At 38.6% G+C, this 27,180-nt stretch overlaps 1 protein-coding gene across 3 annotated transcripts in view; it reads left to right on the top strand.

Annotated features, from left to right (window-relative positions):
• LOC115212855 (puratrophin-1-like) overlaps positions 1-27,180 on the top strand; it is a 402,149-nt gene that overhangs the window by 233,581 nt on the left and 141,388 nt on the right. For all 3 annotated transcript variants that reach the window (XM_036503619.1, XM_036503620.1, XM_036503621.1), the window contains 4 exons: positions 1,204-1,320; positions 12,558-12,805; positions 15,882-16,020; positions 21,397-21,519. In XM_036503619.1, coding sequence (XP_036359512.1) covers positions 1,204-1,320; positions 12,558-12,805; positions 15,882-16,020; positions 21,397-21,519 — 627 coding nt within the window. The remainder of the gene's footprint in view (positions 1-1,203; positions 1,321-12,557; positions 12,806-15,881; positions 16,021-21,396; positions 21,520-27,180) is intronic.

The raw sequence follows: 27,180 nt of genomic DNA, 5'->3' as shown, positions 1-27,180 counted from the left end.
ACCATTCGAGCGTGATCGTTACCAGCATCGCCTTACTGGCACCTGTGCTGGTGGCATGTGTAAAAAGATTCGAGTGAGGTCGTTGCCAGTACCGCCTGACTGGCCCCGTGCTGGTGGCACGTAAAAGCACCCACTACACTCTCGGAATGGTTGGCATTAGGAAGGGCATCCAGCTGTAGAAACTCTGCCAGATCAAGATTGGAGCCTGGTGCAGCCATCTGGTTCGCCAGCCCTCAGTCAAACCGTCCAACCCATGCCAGCATGGAAAGCAGACGTTAAACAATGATGATGATGATGATGATAATGAAGACTAGCATCACCAATTGTTTTCTCTTCCTTGCTGTTAGATGCAGATACTATTTCTGCTAACAGGCAATGTTTGCTGAATGATAAGAAGAAGACTAATTCTCAGCATCATATCCACAGCATCTTGTAATAAATGATGATGTGGATTGTTCAATTATGATGTAGGACATTTTTCTTTAAAATACTTTGATGTGTGTGTTACATAATGTCTTTGCTGTAACTTATATTTTCCTTCAAATTACAACTTTTATCTTCATCTTGAGGAAGAGGTCCTTCTTAACTTACCAAAATGCTTATCATGCTAAATTTATCTTGCCTGCCTTCTACTAAGTTCTTTACTAAGGCTTAGTACGTACCTGATTAAAAGTATAAGATTGGCATAATTGACTGAAACTTTTTAAAATGGTTCCCCAACATAGCTACAGTCCGTTGGCCTCCTCCATTTAATATTTATCTTACATGTACATACACAGAGACTCTCTCTCTCTCTCTCTCACTCTCTCTTCTTCTCTCTCTATCTATCTCTCTCTCTCTTTTCTCTCTCACTCTCTCTTTCTCTCTCTCTCTTCTTCTCTCTCTTTCTCTCTCTTCTCTCTCTCTTTCTCTCTCTTTACTCGCTCTCTCTCTCTCTTCCTCTTTTTTCTCTCTCTCCTCTCTCTCTTTCTTTCTCTTCTCTCTCTTTCTCTCTCTTTTCTCTTTCTCTTCTCTCTCTCTTCTCTCTCTCTTGTCTCTCCCTCTATCTCTCTCTCTTTCTTTCTCTCTCTCTTGTCTCTCCCTCTATCTCTCTCTCTTTCTTTCTCTCTCTCTCTTTCTTTCTCCCCCCCTCTCTCTCACATACACACATGCAATGCAACAAGCATCTTTGAATTAAATCCTCTTAATATTTTTTCTTTTTAGATTGAGGTGTTGCAGTCTCCTGATGTCTTACAGTCCTACATTGGTGTAGACCAACTACCAAGTGCTTTTGACGGTCAGTTGGAGTACCACCATGACAGCTGGCTTCGATTTCGTCGAGTAAGTCTGTTTAATGTTGATATAAAAATACATTTCAAACTGAAATATACACCCATGCATATGCACATCTGTCTATATAATATTTAAGTTCAAAATATCACTTGAAGTAGATGCAAAAAGGCTTAATTAATAAGATAACGAATAGGTTTGATGAGAGTTGGTGTTTTATTTGTTTTACTGGGACATTTAATTCTGCTTGCACCAGTGCACCATGAGTTAAACAAATACACAACGGATATTTTATTTTGAGAATGTTACCAGTGGCAGACTCCAAATTCTATCTCTGATGGGATGTTGTCTTTGATTCGTTTAATGCTTCTGAATATGGAACTAAACATTTACATGATAAGCTCTTGTAACTTGTGAAGGTTTTTTTTTTTATTATTTACCATCATCATCATCGTTTTACGTCCGCTTTCCATGCTAGCATGGGTTGGATGGTTTGACTGAGGGCTGGCGAACCAGATGGCTGCACCAGGTTTCAATCTTGATCTGGCAGTGTTTCTACAGCTGGATGCCCTTCCTAATGCCAACCACTCTGAGAATGTAGTGGATGCTTTTACGTGCCACTGGCACGGGGGCCAGTCAGGTGGTATTGGAAACGACCTCGCTCGAATCTTTTTACACATGCCACCGGCACAAGTGCCAGTAAGGCAATGCTGGTAATGATCACACTCAGATGGTGTCTTTTACGTGCCACCAGCATGGAGGCCAGATAGTTGCTCTGGCAACGATCACACTCGGATTGTGCTCTTGGCACCCTACTAGCATTGCAGGTAATGTAGAGTTAGGCTACATTGTAATATAAGGTGTGAAACAAAATACTTATTAGCACTTTCCTTTGATTATCTTTTTCATTATTTAATTAGTACCCTTATTTTAAACTTTTGAACATTTATTCTAAATTTCCAAACTCTTTGCTTTTAACAATTGAAAATTTGTAAATATAAATGTCTCTTAAGCTCAAGTGTTTTCGAGGACTAGTACTTAGCTACTAAGTGCTGGCTTTTTTATGTTAAGTGAATAAGAGATACTTTTATCTTCTAATAAGAACTCTCTTCTATCTCTAAAATCATTTCATAAGTGTCTCGTATTCTGTGCCCATGCAGTGAAGAAGTTTGTTTCATAATATGTTTCTAGATTTGATTTGAGTGTACAACTTAGAGACATCTTGCTCCATAACCATATCTCATGTAGATTAAATTGACTGAAGAAAGTAAGGAAATGTATCTTGCCTAAGAATACTTAAGTTTAAATTGTTGGGGTTTTTTTTTCAACTATTATAAGTTGAGTGGCTGTGTGGTAAGTAGCTTGCTAACCAACCACATGGTTCCGGGTTCAGTCCTACTGTGTGGCATCTTGGGCAAGTGTCTTCTGCTATAGCCCCGGGCCGACCAATGCCTTGTGAGTGGATTTGGTAGGCGGAAACTGAAAGAAGCCTGTCATATATATGTATATATGTGTGTGTGTGTGTGTTTGTGTTTGTCCCCCTAGCATTGCTTGACAACCAATGCTGGTGTGTTTATGTCCCCGTCACTTAGCGGTTTGGCCAAAGAGACCGATAGAATAAGTACTGGGCTTACAAAGAATAAGTCCCGGGGTCGATTTGCTCGACTAAAGGCGGTGCTCCAGCATGGCCGCAGTCAAATGACTGAAGCAAGTAAATGAGTAATGAGTTATCATTAACTTTTTATTCACTGTGCTTCAGTTTATTCACAAATAGATCTCTTTCTGATAGTCACTTATCTTTAACCCTTTCATTACCAACCCGGCTGAAACCGGCTCTGGCTCTGTAGTACAAAGGTCTTGTTTTCATAAGTTTTGAATTAAAATCTTCCACCAAACTTTAGTCACAATTTATGTTCCTAACACTAGCGGAATGATAACTAAGTTATTTTACTAAATTCTTTGTTATAGTTAAAGTAATTGAAAGAAACACAGGGCACCTCAAAATAAATACAGTAACACAAGGGTTAAAAGTGTTGTTACTTTTATTTATAATTTAAGTAGATTGGTAGTTGTTTAAAGAACATAATGTGAAAATTATTCATTGGTTATGATTTTTAAAATAAAGACATTATCTGTGTATCAGACTTAACATATATATATATGCTTTCGAAAGGCATGATGCTGTTGTTTTTGTCTGAAAGAAAAAAACAACAGCATCTATGTTGTGGCTGAATCATGCATAGTACAGAGTAGCTATCAGTCAATTTCTTGGTAAATAACAAACTTTGATCTAATGTGTTGCAACCATTTTCATTTGTATATGTGAAAATTATTCACCCAACCATCTTAAATAAAAAAAAAAATGATACACTGATATATATCATCATCATCGTTTAACGTCTGTTTTCCGCGCTAGCACAGGTTGGACGGTTCGACCGGGGTCTGGGAAGCCAGGGGCTGCACCAGGCTCCAGTCTGATCTGGCAGAGTTTCTACAGCTGGATGCCCTTCCTAATGCCAACCACTCCGCAAGTGTAGTAGGTGCTTTTTACGTGTCACCTGCACAGGTGCCAGGGGCTCCAGCATCGGCCACGATAGGTTGGAGCTTTTAACGTGCCACCGGCACGGAAGCCAGCCAAGGCAGCGCTGGCAACGGCCACATTCGGATGGTGCTTTTTATGTGCCACCAGCACTGGAGCCAGTCGAGGCAGTGCTGGCATCGGCCACGTTCGGACGGTGCTTTTTATGTGCTACCGGCACAGAAGCCAGTCGGGGCGGCGCTGGCATCGGCCACGTTCGGATGGTGCTTTTTATGTGCTACCGGCACAGAAGCCAGTCGAGGCGGTGCTGGCAACGGCCACAGATCATTATTGAAAGCCTTTGGCCAGAATCTTATTCAGTCAAAGCTGACACAAAGCTGTACAACAACAACATTTGGTTCATGACTGTAATAAAATTAAAAGGAAGTTCTACGTAGGTTTAATTGACTTGATGGAAGTATTAGTTGTATCAAAGACGGTGTGTATGTAGGTGGTCATCTGGTGTGTCTGTTTACAGCCCACCATACATCTGTTGGTTTTAACCCTTTTGATACCAACCCCTTGAGAGACTGCTCTGGATTTGCAATACAAATTTCATGATTTGAAGTGATCTAAATTAAAATCCTTCATTAAAAATTCCGTTTTATGTTCCAAACACCACTTCATTAATAAAAAGGTAATTTCAAAATTTTTTTGAAACAAACACAATGTATTTCAACAGGAATATGGTAATTAAATGGTTAAACAGTAAAATCTTGTGAAAACAGTGATGATCTGCATAATAATGTGAAAATATAGTGGGCATCATGTGCTAATGTGTCTGTCACTTGTCATTATATAACTTGGAATTGGTATTTGTAGACAATAGCAAAAATCTGTTCAATTAGCATCAAAACATCCATTGATTAACATGATTTGTTCAATAAAACTGTAATCTGTGTATCATTAGTGTCATCATCATCAACATCAGTTGTGATACCAGTGCCGGTGGTACATAAAAGAACCATCCGAACGTGGCCGTTGCCAGCGCCGCCTCAACTGGCCTCCGTGCCGGTGGCACGTAAAAGCACCAACCGATCGTGGCTGTTGCCAGCCTCCCCCGGCACCTGTGCCGGTGGCATGTAAAAAGCACCCACTACACTCACGGAGTGGTTGGCGTTAGGAAGGGCATCCAGCTGTAGAAACACTGCCAGATCAGACTGGGCCTGGTGCAGCCTCCTGGCTTCCCAGACCCCAGTCAAACTGTCCAACCCATGCCAGCATGGAAAGTGGACATTAAACGATGATGATGATGATTATCTTGCTGGCAATAGCTGGATAGATTGTCACAGTTCAAGTCACTTCTTATTTGGAGCTATTGCTTTCATAAACAGGTTTGAGAGCCATGTCTTGCTCTTGCATTTCATTTCTAGTTTCGTTTCTATGGCTGGATGCCCTTTCTATCACAAACTACAGCAAAACCATAAAAAGTAACATATTTTGATTCAAAAAATATATACCTATTTCTTTATTACCCACAAGGGGCTAAACATTGAGGGCACAAACAAGGACAGACATAGGTATTAAGTCGATTATATCGACCCCAGTGTGTAACTGGTACTTAATTTATCGACCCCGAAAAGATGAAAGGCAAAGTCAACCTCAGCGGAATTTGAATGTTTTGGACATATTAAATCATGTTAATGAATAAGATACTATGTTATTATCACGTGACCGACCAGACCATCAGATGTTGTTACACATCGCTGGTCACAATGCGTTCGCATTGTTTTAGCCTTTGAATGACGCCACCCCGCTGGCTAAATGAGCAGGCTAACAGAAGAAAGAGTGGTGAAAGAGTACAGCAGGGATCACCACCCCCTGCCGGAGCCTCGTGGAGCTTTTAGGTGTTTTCGCTCAATAAACACACACAACTCCCGGTCTGGGAATCGAAACCGTGATCCTCCAACCACAAGTCCGCTGCCCTAACCACTAGGCCATTGCGCCTCCACCTATGTTATTATATAATGGAAATATAGATACAGTCTTTAGAATACACCTATCAATATATATTTGTGTATACACATGGGAATATATATGTACTCACATATATAAGCATTAATATATAAATCTAAAATATGCAAATACTCATAGCAGCTATAAACATTTACAGATCCTTACAAACAAATGTTTAGGTGATTAAAAGGGTTGGTGATAGAAAGGGCATCCAACCATAAGGCACTGCTTTAAAAAAAAATCACTTTCCAATACATGCCTGCATGGAAAATGGATATATATAGAGAGAGATTTATATATATAAATGGTTGTGTATACATTTGGTTGTATGCATCTTTTTTTATGATTGTTTATAAATATTTTGATTCCCACATAAATCAGTCTTTCAGATCAAATAATTCAATTGCTACTCTCTTTCTACTCTGATCAATATCTAACTTGTCTTAGAGTAATAGAATTGGCACTGACCATAAAAAAATGCTGGTTTAGATGGTTTTTATATCTAAATTGAAATTTTGCCCAAGTCAGTTTTATATTTTCTTTTATTCCAAGGTTTGTAAACATTTTTATCAGAAATGTATTGTTGATTATTGATGATAATGTTTGTTATTGATTATTATGATGATAGCGATGGCTCTAAATACGGATGCCATGGTATGTCTGACAGAGACTGCTAATGTACAAATCCATGTGGAACTTACCCTCTTAAAGTTTTGCACTAGTTTTGCCGACAGTAATTTAGTTGCTCACCAGCATCGCTGATCGTTACCAACATTGCCTGATCGTTACCAGCATCAACTTACTGGCACCCGCGCCGGTGGCATGTGTAAAAGATTCGAGTGAGGTCATTGCCAGTACCGCCTGACTGGCCTCCATGCAGGTGACACGTAAAAAGCACCCACTACACTCTCGGAGTGGTTGGCGTTAGGAAGGGCATCCAGCTGTAGAAACTCTGCCAGATCAAGATTGGAGCCTGGTGCAGCCAACTGGTTTGCCAGGACTCAGTTACACGTCCAACCCATGCTAGCATGGAAAGCAGACGTTAAACGATGATGATGATGATGATGAATAATTACTGCAAAATTCACTTTCTTACAATGTCCTCATTGTCATTTGGATTAAAGGGAAGAGATTTGTAAACTACTAAAAATCACTCAATCCATCACATTAACAATTTTTGCATGTAAACAGAAACTGTTATTGACTTTATCGTCAGTAATTAAAAACATACAAGACTTGTCTTCTTTTTTTTGTTTTTTGTAGCTATGACTGCTTCGTTATTATTTAATAATATTAAATCATATTCAGCGTTTAGATGAAAAAGAAAATCAAAATTAGTACAAATCACTCTTCCTTCCTTCCTTCCACTTTCCTGTGTCTATCAATCTCAGCCTTTCTGTATCCACCTTGTGTTTGTGCTTTTACACACACACACACACACACACACACACACACACACACAATGATAGATTGATAGGTGTACATATATGATATATAACACAAACATCCACGCACAGAGATATATACATATATGTATATATAGATTGATATACATATATAAGATATATAATTCATACATGCATATATATATATGTATGTGTATGTATATATATATATATATAGATATAGAGAGAGAGAGAAAGAGGAGAGAGAGAGAGAGAGAGAGATTAAGAGAAAGAGAGATTAATGCTTACAGAAAATCTTAACATTTGCTTTTGATATAATGACATTTTATTATATACAACCTTCAAATCCTTGTTGACTCGTTAAATGTCACTCATGGTCTTTCCAGTTTATTATATTTAATTTTATGATAGTAAGTTAGATTCTGATCTGGAAGTAGTTATTTGCAATGACTTACAGCATTGGTGTCTCTTGACCTCATTTACTTATTAACCCTGGGGAAATGAAAAACAAAGGGACTTTGACTATTCTATGTGTTGCTTTATAGAGTTGTGGCAGTGATTTCCCATTTTTACTACTCTAATATGTTATCTACAATCATCTGGTTTGGATTTATATTCTTACAGAATTGTTGTTTTAATGCAGCATAATTTCTCTGATCTCCATAATGTCTTTAAAAATTTCATCCCAATTGTTTTGGTATATCATTAAAGGTAGCTAGTGTAACTTTTTTTATTTTATCTATTTTTATTTTTTTACATGTGTTAACCAGATATGAACAAGAAATTTATGACATTTTTCAGGGCTTCCAAGAAAGAAAGAAGATATTTATCTTTAGACAAAGACCTAACCTGAATGCTTGCGATAGACTGTAACTTACTACAATAGCATTTGAAGCACTTAATTTCAGTTTCTTTATGTCACACTGAATGACAGATCACTTTCTGAGAAGAGCCTGTCACCTACTTCTAAAAGAAAAAGCTAAAGAGAGACAGTGCAGAATTAAATTTTCTATATACAGACAAAATGAAATACCTACAACAAATATAACCCTAAACTTATATGTTTGTAGACAAATACTATATCTTCTTAGTCATGCCATTTCCTCAAACTGTATGCAAAATCTTTTCAAATTTCTAAAAGCTAAATTTGAAAAGATTTTTTCATTTTAATCAGGTTGATAAAATAAGTACCAGTAATCTGCTGTGGCTGATTGAACAACTCAGTTTCGTTCAGAGCTTCTTAAAGAAAATCAAACAGGACAGGCCTGACTGTGTGGCTGAGATGTTCACTTTGCAATCACGTGGTATTAGGTGTGTGGGGAGCTTCTTGTCATATGTATGTGTGTATGCATCTTTGTGTTTGTTCCCAGACCTCCTTTTAACTGCCAGTGTCGGTTTGTTTACATCCTTGCAATTTAGTAGTTCAGCAAAAAGAGATTGGTAGCAAAAAGTACCATACTCAAAATAAGTACTGGATTTAACTTATTTGACTAAACACTTTCATTGATTTCTAACTTAGACACAAAAACCTCAGATATCAGAGGTTAGATTCAATTATATCAAACCCATTATTTGACTGGTACTTTATTATATTGTCTTTGGAAAGGTGAAAGACAGAGTTGACCTCAGCAAAATCACTTAGAATTATGCTTCTTGCTGCTCAATTCAACAGGTACCATGCTCTCATCATCATCATCATCATTTAACATCTGCTTTCCATGCTAGCATGGGTTGGACGATTTTGACTGAGGGCTGGCCAACCAAATGGCTGCACCAGGCTTCAATCTTGATCTGGCAGAGTTTCTACAGCTGGATGCCCTTCCTAATGTCAACCACTCCGAGAGTGTAGTGGGTGCTTTTTACGTGCCACCGGCACGGGGCCAGTCTGGCGGCACTGGCAACGACCTCGCTTGAATCTTCTACACATGCCACTGGCGCAGGTGCCAGTAAGGCAATGCTGTACCATAATGTACTGTCCTTGATAAAACTTTAAACTGCATCCAGTAGTGGGGAGTTGGTGTGGGAGTTCCTGGGCCTTGAGGAGTGTAGAACCACTTCTTAGTCACTATTGTTCCCAAGTCTTAACTAACATGTGCTTTTGAAGAGGTGGAGCACATCAGCATAAAAACCGGTCCATCTAGGAGAAGGAAACTCCAATATCAAACCATCACAGCCATGTGGAATGGTACAAACAAGGCAGATTTCAATTATATCTGAGACAACCAGGGCGGCGAGCTGGCAGAAACGTTAGCATGCTGGGCGAAATGTGTAGCCATATTTCATCTGCCGTTACGTTCTGAGTTCAAATTCCGCCAAGGTCGACTTTGCCTTTCATCCTTTTGTGGTCGATAAATTAAGTACCAGTTACACACTGGGGTCGATGTAATCGACTTAATCCATTTGTCCTTGTTTGTCCTCTTTGTGTGTAGCCCCTTGTGGGTAGTAAAGAAATATATATCTGAGACAACCAGCAGCCCACTGCAACTACCCTAACCAACTCCAGTATGGCACCAATACTAGTGATGTCACTGCTGAAGGTGGGTGGCCAAGTGTGTGGCCCTTGTGGTTGCAACACATGGTCCATCCTCAACAGAATCATGCGAAGGCCATCTGTGGCTTGGGCAATGAGCATCTCTGCTTCCTGCTCCAAGTCCAGTAGCAGTGGTTAAACTGGATGACGGGGAAGGGTTGATCAGCTGGAAACCCTTCAACCCTGATCCATGTGGTGCTTGAAGGTCATCCTGTCTACAAAGCGTGATGTTATGTATTGCATGCAGGGGTGTGTGGGGTGTGCATGGCATAACTTCATACTTGGTTAGTTAGCATTCAGAGGATCCACATGTGTAAAATACTAACTTCAACAATTTATGTCAAAATATCCAAATTTCGATAATGTACCTCATCTCTCCCATGGGGAAAGTAAGTGCAAGAAAATATTTACAGAAATCTGTTTGTGTATTGATTATAAAACCAGACAATGTTAATGCATCAGTGAATCTTAAAACGAGATCAAATTGATACATGTATAGTGGGTGTCTGAGTGAGTGCATATGTATGTGAATCAGTTGTGTGCGGGTTTGCATAGCTGAGTGAATTAGTTATGTGTGGGTTTGTTTCTCTGTATGTGTATGTACACATACACATATATAAATATGCACAGAATACATATACACACATATATATATGTATGTAATTATATTCATAAATGCACATACATAAATATGCATTTATGAATATATTTACTCGTGTGTGTGTGTGTGTAATAATAAAAAGATGTATGAAGGAGTTATACAGTCTTACTACATTATTTCATTGGATTTTATTATGATGTAACATCATATATTCAGTAATGTAAGACATGCAACATCCATAAGATTATACAATATATTATCGTTATAGTTACCAGCGTCGCCTTACTGGCACTTGTGCCTGTGCTAGTAAGGTGCCAAGAGCACCATCCGAGTGTGTCCATTGCCAGAGCAGCCAACTGGCTTCCGTGCCGGTGGCACATAAAAGGTCACCATTCGAGCGTGATCATTACCAACGTTGCTTTACTGGTACCTGTGCTGGTGGCATGTGTAAAAGATTCGAGCGGGGTCGTTGCCAGTACCGCCTGGCTGGCCCCTGTGCCGGTGACATGTAAAAAGCACCCACTACACTCTCAGAGTGGTTGGTGTTAGAAAGGGCATCCAGCTGTAGAAACTCTGCCAGATCAAGATTGGAGCCTGGTGCAGCCATCTGGTTCACCAGCCCTCAGTCAAAATCGTCCAACCCATGCTAGCATGGAAAGCGGATGTTAAACGATGATGATGAATAATCTCCAAATCATCAGGCAACCCTATGCAGATCAGCATTAGAGAGGCTTATAGCTTTATCCCATGGAATGCACCAGTTCCTGATCAATCACTAAAATTACACAATGTTGAGCCTAGTTAGAACTTAGATGGTGACCACTTGGAAAACCTAAGTGCTTACTTTTTTCCAACCCTTGACAACATCAAATATGAACATTAAATGGTAATGATTACATTGTTAGACCAGCAAGTTCAACAACATATGAACGCTCAAAGCAAGAATACCAACTTGCTGAAGCATGGAACAAACTGCTGGCATCAGTTCTTTGTTGTCGGAGCACTGCATCCTTCAAAACTTCCATGCTTCCTGAGATTCACCAACACTACACCTGATTTTCTCCCCTCCATACACACGCAAGCATGTATCTGACTCATACACTGTTTGCTTTCCAGACATTTGTACATTACTGCATATACTTTATATGCACTTTTGACAAGTTGTGGTGCACCTGAGCACTGTATATAATAATTTCATTATTATTATTTTAACTGTTCACTATACAGAAGTGGGGGGGAGGGAGAATAACCAGCCAATCAGAAATTGTAGGCAGTGCAACTCTGCTGTCAGAGAATGAGTGATGTCCAAACTGGAATCCAAGTGAGAAGATTAGTGGAAAATAAATCATAATTCAAGAGAACAAATAATGAAAAAAACCAAGAAGAAAATTTGAATTGCATATTTTATCTTCTACTACCTCTAAATGTACTGACTTCACCCAGAATCAGACAAGCAGCACAAATTACTTATCACAGAGACCATTCAAAACTGACCTATCAATGCTTTGAAGTAATCAGCAGACTCATTCATAAAGGGGAAATGTACTAAATTATATATATATATATATCATCACCATCATCCGTTTAACGGCCCCAGTATGCAACTGGTATTTAATTTATCGACCCTGAAAGGATGAAAGGCAAAGTTGACCTCATGCGGAATTTGAATTCAGAACGTAAAGACAGACGAAATACCTATTTCTTTATTACCCACAATGGGCTAAACGCAAAGGGGACAAACAAGGACAGGCAGACGGATTAAGTCGATTACATCGACCCCAGTGCGTAACTGGTACTTATTTAATCGATCCCGAAAGGATGGAAGGCAAAGTCAACCTCGGCGGAATTTGAACCCAGAACGTAGCGGCAGATGAAATACCGCTAAGCACTTCGTCCGGCGTGCTAACGTTTCTGCCAACTCACCATCTTAAAACATTTTACCCGGGTGTTAACGGTTCTGCCAGCTTGCCGCCTTATAATAATAATAATTATTATATTGGTTTCATATTTTGGCTCAGGGCCAGCAATTTTAGAGGATGGAAAGCCTTTTTTTTTTTTTTACACCAGTGCTCAACCGCAAAATGATGCTACTCTTAAAGCAGATGTGCAACACAGTATGTTATGTGTTTTTTTAAAGAAAATTTAGGCTCAAATATCAAAATCCTTGGTTACAATGTTATGCATAGACTTTTATGGCATCTACTTTATTGTTTTCAGAAACTGGAACCATTTGTTAATGATTGTCAGCTCGTCGACCAATACCTCCAAGACACTCTGAAACAACTGACCGTCTATGACCGCATTCCTTCCACTTATGATGAAACAAGTCAGTTCTTATGGGAACATGAGCAACAAATGCAGTCTATATTAGATGCCCCTCAATTGATGCTGCTACAAGACGGCCATTCCATCATTCATCAGCTACAAGAAGAAGCCCCTTATCTAAAATCTATAGAGAGCTGCAAGTAAGTGGTACCTTTTATTTTTCACTTGAGGAGGGTTTTCAGTTACACCAAATTCTCATTGCTCTCTTTTGATCAACTTACCTGAAACTGTTCCTAATTCTATGATAGAACTTTCCATCAAGATTCCATGTTAATTTGTGTTTCAAACACCAACTTAATAACAACAGTTATTTCGATAAATTCTTCCTTATTTTCAAAATAAATAAAATAACAAAGGCAGTGTATTTCAACAGAAACATGGAAGCAAAAAGATTGAATATATTTAGCATTAGTTGTATTGTTGAAGTGTAGAATTCACTGCAAAAAAATATTTAATAATATCTTTATAAAATCAAATAATATCTTTATAAAATCAACACAAAATTATGTTTATATATTTGTTGTGCAAGATTTTTTACGTGAAATCATGTGTTGAAACAGATATTGTTGTATTTAGGAATGGTCATTTTGCCAGTTTAGCCAATAAAAACACACTCACTTTATATTTGGTGTTACTTTGCGCAAATGAAGACACATACAATAAAAATACAAAATACAAAATGGCTGACCGTTAGTAAGGAGAGACACACAAATAAGAAAGAAGAAAGCAAAGGACCACTGATGAGGTCACAGGAGTGTGACGAAAGAACTCTGGCCGAAATAAGATTAAGATTAATGTAAAAAATAAATAATGCTGAAGCAAAGTAACACCAAATATATAGTGCGTGTGTTTTTATTGGCTAAACTGGCAAAATGACCATTCCTAAATACAACAATAGCGATAATATTATAATAGATATACAAAATGTTCTTTGTTTTCAAAAATCTCTTGTGGGTTTCATTGAACACTTGTCTTTTGGATTAGTTGTCTATCACCACGACCACCAAGCCACTTAACCCCATTTTCTAAGCTATTTAAGAAAACAATACTCTAGTATTACTTTCCATCTTTCACATTTGTCTGTTGTTATTTTTAATATTCCTTCATTTTGGTTGAATGGTTTTGTTGCTTCTTTATGAATGTCACATCCACTTTAAAAGTTTCCAACCTATTTTATATTCATAAATTCTCTTCCTCAAAATATATCTGACACGAAGCAAAGACTTTTGAACTGGAAGTTGTTACATCTTAATATTGTTATTCCAATCCTTTTATGCCTCTTTATATTATTAATTCAGTTTTGTTATTATTCCTGCAAGAATGAGGAGAATGCACTGGTTTTTATGTCAGAATAATCTGAAGTTACATGTGAGGTGACTTCAACCACCTTAAGCAGTTATTTTTACACTTTGAGGATCCTTTCTTCTGGTGATTTTCCTCCTTACTGAGATTGATATTTGTTTTTGTTTATTATTTTTCTTACCCTTTTATCCTATGTAAATCCCCCTCTATTATTATTATTATTATTCATTTTTTAGTTGACCATTTTTTGTTCCAACATCTTAGGTTCTTGCTGCAAATACAAGAAATCATTATTGTTGTTATTAGTAAAAGCATTATAGTATTGCTGTGGAGGCGCAATGGCCCAGTGGTTAGGGCAGCGGACTCGCAGTCGTAGGATCGCAGTTTCGATTCCCAGACCGGGCATTGTGAGTGTTTATTGGATGTAAAAACACCTAAAGCCCCATGAGGCTCCGGCAGGGTGTGGTGATGAACCCTGCTGTACTCTTTCACCACAGCTTTCTCTCCCTCTTTCTTCCTGTTTCTGTTGTACCTGTATTTCAAAGGGGCCAGCCTTGTCACACTCTGTGTCACACTGAATCTCCCTGAGAACTACATTAAGGGTACACGTGTTGGTGGAGTGCTCATCCACTTGCACGTTAATAAATGAGCTGCGACATCACTGGTACCAAGCTGTTTCGGCCTTTGCCTTTCCCTTGGATAACATCAGTGGCGTGGAGAGGGGAGGCTGGTATGCATGGGCGACTGCTGGTCTTCCATAAACAACCTTGCCCGGACTTGTACCTCGGAGGGTAACTTTCTAGGTGCAATTCCATGGTCATTCATGACCGAAGGATGTCACAATCACAATATAGTATTGCTGTTGGCCATTGTTTGAACTGTTGTTGGATCACCAACATTGCAAGTTTTCCAAGTTTTCCACTTGATGTCAACAAGTTGATAGTGATCCAGTATTTGTTCATCTTTTGGCACCATCTCTTTCATAGTCTTCTGCAATTTTGTCCATTGCTTACCTGTTCTTTTTTAAATGTATCTTGCTTTCACTGCTAGATTTAAACTTTATTAGACTCTATGCCACATAAATTTGGAGCCTTTTTCTTAAAATCACACCAGATGGTCTCACAAAAGTTGATAATGTGTATTACCTTTTAATTATTTTAAGGTTTTTCTCATGAATTCTGTGAGCTTAAATTGTAACTTTGTCTTATGTTTAAATCTGGTTCTGCTTGCCCCATTCATTTCCCCTTTTTTGCATTGGTGAAAATATTGCCTACTTTTACCAATTCTCTCTATTCTCCGCTACCCCCAACTTGTGGATCTTTCCACTTTGAATTGGCACACTAACAGTTTCTTCTCCCTCTTTGTTGTTAGGGTCTAGCTTCTGTTCTGTAAACTGTTGGTATTGTTTAGAATTTTTTCCTTTTGAGGTCAATTGAAGATTTTGGTTCATAACACTACAGTGTTTGTTGATATGGTAACATTTAAATTAGGCGTGAATCTTCACATTGCATCAGTTTTTCAGGAACTTAGACATGATACATTCAGTAATTAACTTCTCTTAATTAATCTGCCTGCAATCAGGTTATACTGAATTCATTTTTGTTTGCTTGTTTGTTTTTTCTTATTATATTGGACAAAAATTATCATGTGATGGCAACCGATGAAGGAGAAAATAAGGAAGACCATAAATGAGTTGGTATGATAAGATTAACAAACACTGAATCATCTTCAATTGGATTACCTCAAATGGGAGACTGGTAAAACTTGCATTATTGGTGGCCCAACAACGGCTCAACTATGGCCAACAACAACAATACCATAATGTTTACACTAATGACAACAATAATGATTTCTTATAAATGCACACAAACACACATATATGTAGGTAACATGTATTGCTTTTGTTCCTTTCAGAGAAGAACTTGTATCAGTTAAAAAAATGTACAAAGAATTACAGAACTCAATGAAGAATTTAGTTAAACTTGCTGAAAACCGTTTTCATAAACTTGAACAAGGACTTCAACTTCGAGGTTTCGAGAGTGAATGTAATAAAGTAAGTTTTTCTATAAATTCTTTCTAAACTATTTCATAGTGGAGTAAAGTGTTGCACTTGGGATAATTTGTTTTCAAAATGAAAAAAACCAACAGGGTGGAAGTCCAGAATAAATCAAGTAAGATGGTGGTGGTGGTGGTGGTGGTGGTAGTAGGAGTGATGGTGGTGGTGGTGGTGGCAGCAGTTGCAGTGTCAGCTACAACACCTAAAGCTCCACGAGGCTCTGGCAGGGGGTGGTGGTGAGCCCTGTTGTACTCTTTCGCTCCAACTTTATCTCACTCTTTCTTCATGTTTCTTGTCCCCGACTTCCTACGCAACCGCTGAGCCTGGATGCACATTCATCCATCCGTCGATGCTCTCGGTGTCGAGGGTTGACCTGTTTTCTCTTCTGCGGGTCTTACGAATAGCAAAGGACCATGTTTCGGACTTCTTCCACTCTGGGACGAAGACTGCTTCGCTCAACAAACAAACAAATCAGCTACAACAATGCCAATGGCTGTGGGGGAAGGTGAAACCTAAACACCCCTATTTTCCCAGTTGGACTGATTGTCATTCAATGGCAAATGATAGCAAGCTCTCTCAATTCACAAAAGATTCTTCTGTTATTGTTTGCAACTTACATCTATCAGGACTTTTTAAAAATAAGAAATGTTAGGAATAACCTAAACCTAACATATAACACAGGTGACATTTGCAACACATCCACACATATACAAATCAACAAATCTATTATAAAACTTGATGCCAAATCTCTCACAATCTGAAGCTCACTGTTAAATGGGAAGAAATAATTGGAAGGTAAACAAATGATGTCTCTCTTAAAAAGAAAGATCTGATTATTTTACTTAAGCAGCAAATTATTCTCTACATCGTGGCCATTGCCAGCCCACCCTGGCACCTGTGCTGGTGGCACCTAAAAAGCACCATCCGTATGTGGCCGATGCCAGCGCTGCCTTGACTGGCTTCCTTGTCGGTGGCATGTAAAAACTACCAACCGATCGTGGCCGTTGCCAGCCTCCCCTGGCACCTGTGCCGGTGGCATGTAAATAGCACCCACTACACTCACGGAGTGGTTGGCATTAGGAAGGGCATCCAACTGTAGAAACACTACTAGATCAGACTGGAGCCTGGTACAGACTCCTGGCTTCCCAGACCCTGGCCGAACCATCCAACCCATGCTAGCATGGAAAATGGACGTTAAACGATGATGATAATGATGATTGTGAATTCATGATAGAGGAGCAAATAAGTTTACCTTTACTCACATATGAAGCATCAACAGAAATATATGTCTGCTTAGTAGAACTCAGTAATGATAATTAGGGCAAGAATAAACTGTTAAACTGACCCTTTACGTAATTCGCCATACTGCACTGAGATTTTGTTTCCTGTGATGATAAAAACCTGATAAAACTTGTTTTGCAACTCTAGCCTATACTCTAGGAGAAAACAAACTCTCTATATATACAGGGTACGATGGGTAAATTGTCACCATTTTATATTTTTAATTCCGTGCATGATTTTGTTGACTACACAGTATAATTGGGTCAGTTGGACACTGTCTGTGAGAAAAACAGCACCATGACACAATTCACTCTGCCAGAAATTTGGAAACGGCATTCTGTACTGCTTGGCATTCACACTGGAAGATCCAGTATGAACATTTCAGAGTGTTTGAGTGTCAATCTGAGGACAGTGCAATCTGTGGACATGTACCGAGAGTGATAAAAATCAAACATCCAATCAACAGCATGGTGTTTGGAAGGATCGCTTGTGATGGTGACATTATACCTCCATTCATCTTCCCACACAATCTCAGACTCAATACAGAGGCCTACATCAAGTGCCTGGAGAAGGCAGTACTGCCCTGGGTCGTCAAGAGGGTGGCTGCAGGAAGACCCTATGTCTGGCAACAGGACTCTGCACCATGCCACACAAGCAGGAGAACCCAGTCGTGGTTGTCAGACAATTTCTGCAACCACATCACCCCTAAAACCTGGCCACCTACTTCCCAGACTTCAACCCCCTTAATTATTATGTGTGGGGCACAGTTGAGTGAGAGACCAACAAAACTCCTTGTAACACCAAAGATGAACTGAAGGCAAGGATTATGGCAGCATTCACCAACTTAAACAAGGAGACTATCCAGAAGAGTTGCAGGAGATTCCAAAGTCATCTGGAAGCCATGGTTGAAGCCAATGGCGATTTTATTGAATAAATTTACTCTTTGGTGTTTCAAGATATTTTTATGTAAATTTTGGTAAATATTTCTGTTAAAATGAGATGTTGGTGTTATTTTCTTATTTGTATAATTTAGACGACAGTTTATTCACCTCACTCTGTATATATATAAACCTGGAGTACTGTTGTTACACATGTTGTAAATCATTTTACACACACACACATTCTCTCTCTGCCCCCTTTAAAAATGCTCAGTTTCATTAAAATGATCAGCTAGTTATTGTATTGGCTTATCAACTCTTGTCTCCACTTCAAACCCAAGTAGATAAATTTTGTTGTGTATTTAATACAGTATACGTCTCCCTGTCCAAATTCGAATCACACCTAACCGTTAGAGCTATGACAAATAGGCACCTGAGCTCTGACAATGTTTTCTCCAACAGCACCACACTGTGAAACTGGAGTTAAGTATAAACCAGCCCCTATAAGTCTCTTATTGCCTTTGGTGGTGCATTAGAATTTTCATCTTTATTATCTCCAAAGTGAGATAAAGAGAGATGATTCATTTTAAATTTTAATTAAAATCTAATAGCTGTAAATTTCATTCAAACTCTGCTGTCTTCCCCCCTTTTCTTTCCCTCTCCGTCTCTTTCCCCTTCTCTCATATTCTATCAACTCAAAACAATTTCCTGCATCACCTAAAGACAAATTCTTTCATCATCTAAAAAAGAATCTTCTTCTCATCTCTCTAAAGCAACATTTTAAATTACTCCAAAACTAAATTTTACAGTTTCTGAATAACTTTTCAAAGAAATCCTCTGCAACATCCCTAAGCAGTTTCTATTATTAAAATATCTTTATTTATTTCCTTACTCTTTTCTCTTTTACTCTTTTACTTGTTTCAGTCATTTGACTGCGGTCATGCTGGAGCACCACCTTTAGTCGAGCAAATTGACCCCGGGACTTATTCTTTGTAAGCCCAGTACTTATTCTATCGGTCTCTTTTGCCGAACTGCTAAGTGACGGGGACGTAAACACACCAGCATCGGTTGTCAAGCAATGCTAGGGGGACAGACACACAAACATATACACACACACTTATATATATATATATACATATATATGACAGGCTTCTTTCAGTTTCCGTCTACCAAATCCATTCACAAGGCATTGGTCGGCCCGGGGCTATAGCAGAAGACACTTGCCCAAGATGCCACGCAGTGGGACTGAACTCAGAACCATGTGGTTGGTTAGCAAGCTACTTACCACACAGCCACTCGTATCATATAATAATATCTTGTTTGTATAAACCATCACCATGTTTTCTACAGTTTATTGCAGCTAAGTATTGAACAATAGTTGCACCTTCTAGCTGTACTAATAACCTTTAACAAAGCACCGTCCGAACATGGCAGATGCCAGCGCCGCCTGACTGGCGTCTGTGTCGGTGACATGTAAAAGCACCAACCGATCGTGGCCGTTTGCCAGCCTCGTCCGGCCTCTGTACCAGTGACATGTAAAAAGCACCAACCGATTGTGTCCGTTGCCAGCCTCCCCTGGCACCAGTGCCGGTAGCACGTAAAAAGCACCCACTACACTCACGGAGTGGTTGGCGTTAGGAAGGGCATCAAGCCATAGAAACATTGCCAAACCAGACTGGAGTCTGGTGCAGCCTCCATGGCTTACCTGACCCTAGTCGAACCATCCAACCCATGCTAGCATGGAACACGGACATTAAATGATGATGATGATGATGATGAATGTATATTATTACATTTATAACATCCACTTTACCAATATTTCTTCAATCCACTATTATCTCCATTGGACTGAATGGAAGTTTCTTGTATTTAGGTCTATGTTGCTAACCGTTTCAAAAATTGTATGCATTGATATAGTAAACTACATGCTGCTTTGTAATTTATTCCATTCTCTGAACTTTCTCGATACCTAAAATTGGAAAATGTTATGATGGATTGATTCTAAAAGAATGAAATACAAATTTGACATTAATAGGATTTGAACTTAGAACACAGGTATTCTATCTGATGCTCCATCCAATACTTTGAAAAATGTTGTAGCAGTATAGTTACTGTACTTATGATTGTAGAACCCAGACCAGCAGACCCAATGAAGCAGAATTCATGGCCAAAGACAGTCTAGGACCATCCAAAATCTTGTATAGCTATGTCTAGTGTGGCTCTTTTTTTTTTAAATTTTAGTCTTATGAGAAGTAGGCCCCGAAACGGTGCACATTCTCTCCTGATGACCCCATACACTTGCTGGCTTCCGGTATTCGGAGTTTTTGACTGGTAGCACTTGCATGTGCAAGTTCTTTGCAAGACACTGCTAGAAACTGCAACCAAATCTTCCTGAAATCATACAAGTTGAGGAAGATTTGGCTTCACTTTCTATCAGATAGATTAACCCCCCTAGAGGCTTACCCATTGAGTAGTTGTTTCTAATTTAGACACAAGAACAACAATGTTGAAAGTGAAAGGGGTGGTTTAGCTGATGTCATAACTCCAGGCTCTGATTGGTTCTTTATTTTATCTACTCTGGAAAGCTGAAAGGCAAAGCTGACCTCAGCATTATTGAAATTCAGAATGTAAAGTATCATAACAAAATGCTTTTAGGCATCATTTTGTACAGCACTGTTATGATTTGGTCAATCCTCTATTAATTTTTACTCCTTCATTACATAACGATTAATAGTAGCATTACTTGTGGTAATGATAAGGTGTTATTGGAAGCATATTATAATATAGAGCAGCCAACTGGCTTCCATACCCGTAGCACGTAAAAGGGCACCATTCGAGCGTGATCGTTACCAATGTCTCTTCACTGGCACCTGTGCGGTGGCATGTGTAAAAAGATTCGAGCGAGGTTGTTGCCAGTACCACCTGACTGGCCCCCGTGCTGGCGGCACGTAAAAAGCACCCACTACACTCTCGGAGTGGTTGGCGTTAGGAAGGGCATCCAGCTGTAGAAACTCTGCCAGATCAAGATTGGAGCCTGGTGCAGCCATCTGGTTCGCCAGCCCTCAGTCAAAATCGTCCAACCCATGCTAGCATGGAAAGCGGACGTTAAACGATGATGACTGTTGTATTATAACTATTTCTAATTAGTAATTTTTCAGCAGTTTTTAAACTTAATCTTATGATTAAACACTTCTTCTAATTTTTATTGCTACAGTTAAATGTATGGATCTCGACAGAAGGAAAACGTATTTTGGAGAAATATAACTCTTGTGTTGACAATCTAAAGAGTGCCAAGTCACTGGAAGAGCAATTCTTGAAAGACTATTTCTCAGCTATGGTAAGTTATCTCTATATATATATAAATGGCAAAATGTCTGTGTGTCCTTTATACAAATCCACGATTTTTCAGTTAGAGGGCTGGCACTTTCTATGGTCATTCAAAACCGTCCAAGGGTGGTCGTGCACATCTTTACATTTCCCCAATCACCCTGCAAAGCCATTAAAAAATCAATAGAAGTGACTTTTTTGTGAATTTTCTATCCAAAACCCAACCAAAATGCCTGAAACTTGATACGCCAATTGAATGCCAGCTAACTGTATGTGATTGGTCTGAGATTTGGACAGTACTCGCATGTATGTGTGCACGCACGCAGCTGTATATGCATGCACTAGCAATATGACCCTCATAGTGCTAGTTTTTGATATTTTGATCAAGGGTAGAATTTATAATCTAAAGAAACAGGTGAGGATCATAACTTGAACTCACTCTGATGAAGAATCTTTAATCTAAAACATCTGTTTTTTTTTTCATCCATTCCTCACAACAATCAAATTTATTGTCATTCAATTAACCCTCCTTCACAGGTAATATTTGTACTCAATTATGTAAGCAACCTGTTGCATGTACCTTTTTGCTTTTTATTTATTTATTTATTTATTCATAATTAAGGTTACCTAATTAAGGTCTTCGTGAAACACTTCAAAATAAATTGGACAATTCAGTCACCACCAGTTTATCACAATGAGGTATTTTATCAATACTGAATCAGCTTCGCTGACTGACAGGTGACGGTCATTTAGAGAATGCGCTGGCTAAGACTATGCGCCTTCACTGGTCAGTTAAGGTGAGACAGTGTCATGTGACAACTTGCTGGGGCTGCCTGCTGGAGCCTAGTGACAGGTATTTAAAGGGAAAAATTTGACAAGTCAGTCAGTCACCGGCTGACACTTGCTGACGATACATCGAAGAGGCCAGGGAACAGAAGAAAGACAAAGAAAGAAGACATGCACCCAACACCAGAGCTGAAGACACCTCCGAAAGGGGGGGGTGACATGTCAAAACGGTAGAAGAGTAGGGGCCGAAACCGGACGTGGTTCCTCCTGATGATGTCTTGAGCTAACTGGATCCTATAAAGGAGCTGTTGTGGTAGCAGACCACGAAACACGGTTGTAATTCCCCTGATGAAAGGTAGATACGATTCTGATGGGATTTGGATTCAGAAATAGGGGGAATTTGGTCATTTATATAAACCCCATTCTTGACTGGTATTTTATTGATCTAGGAGAAAAGCATAGTGAAGTTAACCTTAGCAAAACTTGGATTCAAAACTTAAACAGCTGGAATGAATATTGCATCTGATGCAGAAACAAGTCTGCTAATCTACCAGTCTTTGGGAATTAATAAAGGATAACATTTACAGACTTTAGCAATGGCTTAAAGTTGCCAGTAAAAAGAAAAACAAAGCCTTTAAGTAATTGCTCAGCCTGCTAGAAATAGTAGTTAAATTTCTGTTAAGCCTGTTAATTCCAATTGTAACTTAATTCAGATAGAAAGCAAAATTTTCTTTGTATTGTTAGAACATAAAAGAAATATTGTCAACCATCTTCTCAACTAATTAATAAACATTGTTGGGTGTGGTAAGAAGCTTGCTTCCCAACCACATGGTTCCAGGTTCACTTCCACTGCATGGTACCTTGTGCAAGTGTCTTCTATAACCTTTGGTCGACTAAAACTTTTTGAGTGGATTTGGAAGACAGAAACTGAAAGAAGCCCATGGTACGTGTGTGTGTGTGTGTCTGTGTTTGTTCTCCCCCACCCCGTCACTTGACAACCAGTGTTGGTGTGTTTATGTTCCCCATAACTTAGCAGTTCAGTAAAAGAGACAGATAGAATGAGTACCAGGCTTAAGAAGAAAGTAAGTACTGGAGTCAATTAGTTCAACTAAAATGTTTGAAGTTAGTGCTCCAGCATGGCCAAAGTCTAATGACTGAAAGAAGTAAAAGACAGACAATAATCTTGGGTGCCATCAGATGCACGAACAAAGCCATTATTTAAAAACAGATTTGTGTGCAAAATCAATGTTGATTCTCTGGAGGTTGTTGATAAAAAAGACTCTTCTTAACAAACAAAAAAAAACTCTTCCTTAACAACAGGAAATCTTGAGAAGAGGTCTTGCTTCAGTCAAGTGTTTTAGCCTATAAATGAGAAGAAAATTGTTATGAAGAATGCCTTTTAAACATACAAAGCCAAGCAGAGGAATATCTCCAACACATGCAAGCACGCACATTCATGCACACATGCACACACACACACACACACACACACACACAAAGTGGTGAATGAAACTAGAAAAATGAATGACGAGTGAGACGGACAAAGAGAAATACATGGGATAATTATATCTATTTTACTCTTTTACTTGTTTCAGTCATTTGACTGCGGCCATGCTGGAGCACCGCCTTTAATCGAGCAACTCGATCCCGGGACTTATTCCTTGTAAGCCCAGTACATATTCTATCGGTCTCTTTTGTCGAACTGCTAAGTGACGGGGACATAAACACACCAGCATCGGTTGTCAAGCAATGCTAGGGGGACAAACACAAACATACACACCCACATATATATACATATATACGATGGGCTTCTTTCAGTTTCCGTCTACCAAATCCACTCACAAGGCTTTGGTTGGCCCGAGCTATAGTAGAAGACACTTGCCCAAGGTGCCACGCAGTGGGACTGAACCCGGAACCATGTGGTTGGTAAACTAGCTACTTACCACACAGCCACTCCTACGCCTATACATATATATGTATATTTACAATATAAACTATGTAAGTTCAGTATACTTTAACAGATATAAATATTGCCAATACTGCCTGACTGGCACGTAAAAAGCACCCACTACACTCTCGGAGTGATTGGCGTTAGGAAGGGCATCCAGCTGTAGAAACTCTGCCAGATCAAGATTGAAACCTAGTGCAGCCATCTGGTTCACCAGCCCTCAGTCAAACTCGTCCAACCCATGCTAGCATGGAAAGCGGACATTAAATGATGATGATGATGGTGATATTTCATTTTTGTATTTGGTTTGCAAGATTCTATATGAGGATTCGTGTGTTGAAGCATATTTTATTGTGTCAGGGGAGAGTCATTCTGTTTTAATGCCTTATTAATTAACACACTCACTGGTTCGATTTCCACTCATTTACTTACTCAGTTTTTAAAAAGGTTTTTGTTGCTTCTTGCAACCCCTTCAATAACCATTGACTCTGTTCCTTTTTCTTATTTTGATGTTTTGTAACATCATGTGTTTTAGTTTTCTTGCTTGACATTCTGTGAGTCCTAGCTGCTTCACAAAAAGAAAATGACTCTCCCCAGACACAACAGAATATGCTTCAACACACGAACTCACATAAAGAATCTTGCAAACCAAATCCCAAAACAAAATTTCTTGTAAGTTCTTCCATATACACATACACACACACACACATATATAAACACACATACATGTAAAGAAGAGAAGTAATGAGATTGGACATAAAAGTTATGAGTATGAAGAGGTACTCCAGCAAGCAATTGGTTTGTGGGACCATCTTTTTAATTAGACTTTTGTAGTTTTAGACTACAAAATACTCCATCGTTAAGGCCCCTGTAATATTAGTACGGGTTTCAATTAGCTGGATGTTTCTTTTGAAAGAAGGTCATAAAAAGTGTTTAGTGATTTAACCAAACTAGTAAAGGACAATGAAATCTTTGATAAATGCCACTCTAACTATTTAACAGTAATAAAATGCCGGCCTTATATTTTTCTCATTTTTAATCACTGGCTGGAAAAGAATGTCATTGTGAAACTTGAATTCAGAAAAATTCCTTCCATAACCTACATACCAGGTGAAAGCTCCACCCACATGTACGTGTTGCCAATTGCTTCTCATGCATACTTGCACACATACATGCATACACACATGCATACATACACATACATATACATACACGGATTCAAATTACTTTTATGTTTAAAAAAAGAAGCTTACTTTCATGTAACTGAACATTACATACTTCCATCATCATCGTCATCATCATCATCATCATCATCATCATCATCATCTCTGTTCATGAATATGAAATTATAATTTCCTATGGTGTTGTTGTTAGGTTGTACGTCCATCATTCTGGCCATCACATGCATATATTTTATGCATTTGGAATAATTATTTTCTAGTATATAAAACTATTTTTAATACGGCAACATGAACTTTAAAGGTAACTTGGCTGTTAATTCTGGCAGGTCAATTGGTTACATAGAATAACAATGTTATCTGGTTTACCTTTAGTTTTGTCTATAACCTAGACTATATAAGTAATTGCTATTATGATATTTTAGTGCTGAGGGTGGAAAATGTAAGTTTAAAACCCTGTAGTTTAAACTCATTTGGCTTGCTGGATAAGGTTTCTATTTTGACTGAATATACGCAACAAAGTAGACTAATAAAAGATAGTTAAGTAAATGTGCTTTTTTTAAAGAGAAAGTGGGATTTTATTATAATGTGAGATGAAAAGTTTAAGGTAAACTACTATATTTAAATACATTAAAAAGTGAAAATTATGACTATCATTTTTTTATCATTATTACCAGAAGCCTTTGGCATAGGGCAATCTTTGTACGTCATTAGATGTTATAAAACTGGTCTGGTAGAACAATAGACTAGGTGGATGAAATGATGCTAAGCATGCTTTTGATTCAGCTGGCTTACCACCTTATAATAATAATAATAATAATATTGATAATAATAATAATAATAATAATACTTTCAAAGTTTGGCAAAGCCAGCAAGTTCAGGGGAGGGGTTAAGTCAATTACATCAACCCCAGTGCTCAGCTGGCATTTATTTCATTGATTGAAAGGATGAAAGGCAAAGTCAACCTTGGCAGCATTTGAACTCAGAACATGAAGACAGACAAAATGCCACTAAGCATTTGCCAGCTCACCACCTTACAACAACAACAACAACAACAATAATAATAATAATCCTTTCTACTATATTGCACAAGCCCTTGAATTTTGAGGGAGGGGGCCAGTTGATTACATCGACCTCAGTGCATAACTCGTACATATTTCCTTAACCCAAAAGGATGAAAGGCAAAGTTGAACTCGGTGGAATTTGAACTTAGAATGTAAAGACTGTAACTAATTACTGCAGAGTATTCTGTCCAATGTTCTAATGATTCTACCAAACCACTTGTGCAATACCAGTACATGACCGATACTTCATTTTATCAATTCTAAGAGGATGAAAGACAACAAAAATCCACAAAGGTTGGATTTGAATGAAGAACATTAACTGAACTAATGAAATATTACCATCACTTTGGTTGATGCTTCACCAAATCTGTGACCTACTGTTCTTAATAATTCTTTCTAAATTAGGCAGAAGGCCTGAAATTTGTGAGTGTGGGTTAGTTGATTGAAATGACCCCTGTACTTGACTGGTACTTCACTTTTTCAACTTTATTTTGTAAATGAAAGGCTGAATTGACCTAAGCAAGATTTGAACACTCAGGTAAAAAGACATGACTAAATATCACAACAATTCTGCCACTCTACACTAATTCTTAACCAAGAGAATACCCTCCATCAGCTGCTTCAGTTCCAGTCAGCCACCTTGCAGCCAGTTCAATAGTTGACTGTGCCAGTTAACTACATCACAGCTATGACTG

The sequence above is a fragment of the Octopus sinensis genome, linkage group LG6 (genome assembly GCF_006345805.1).
Source record: "Octopus sinensis linkage group LG6, ASM634580v1, whole genome shotgun sequence".
In the NCBI taxonomy this organism is placed as follows: Eukaryota; Metazoa; Mollusca; class Cephalopoda; order Octopoda; family Octopodidae; genus Octopus; species Octopus sinensis.
Note: the sequence above shows the minus strand (reverse complement) of the source record. Positions and strands in the feature narration are given on the sequence as shown.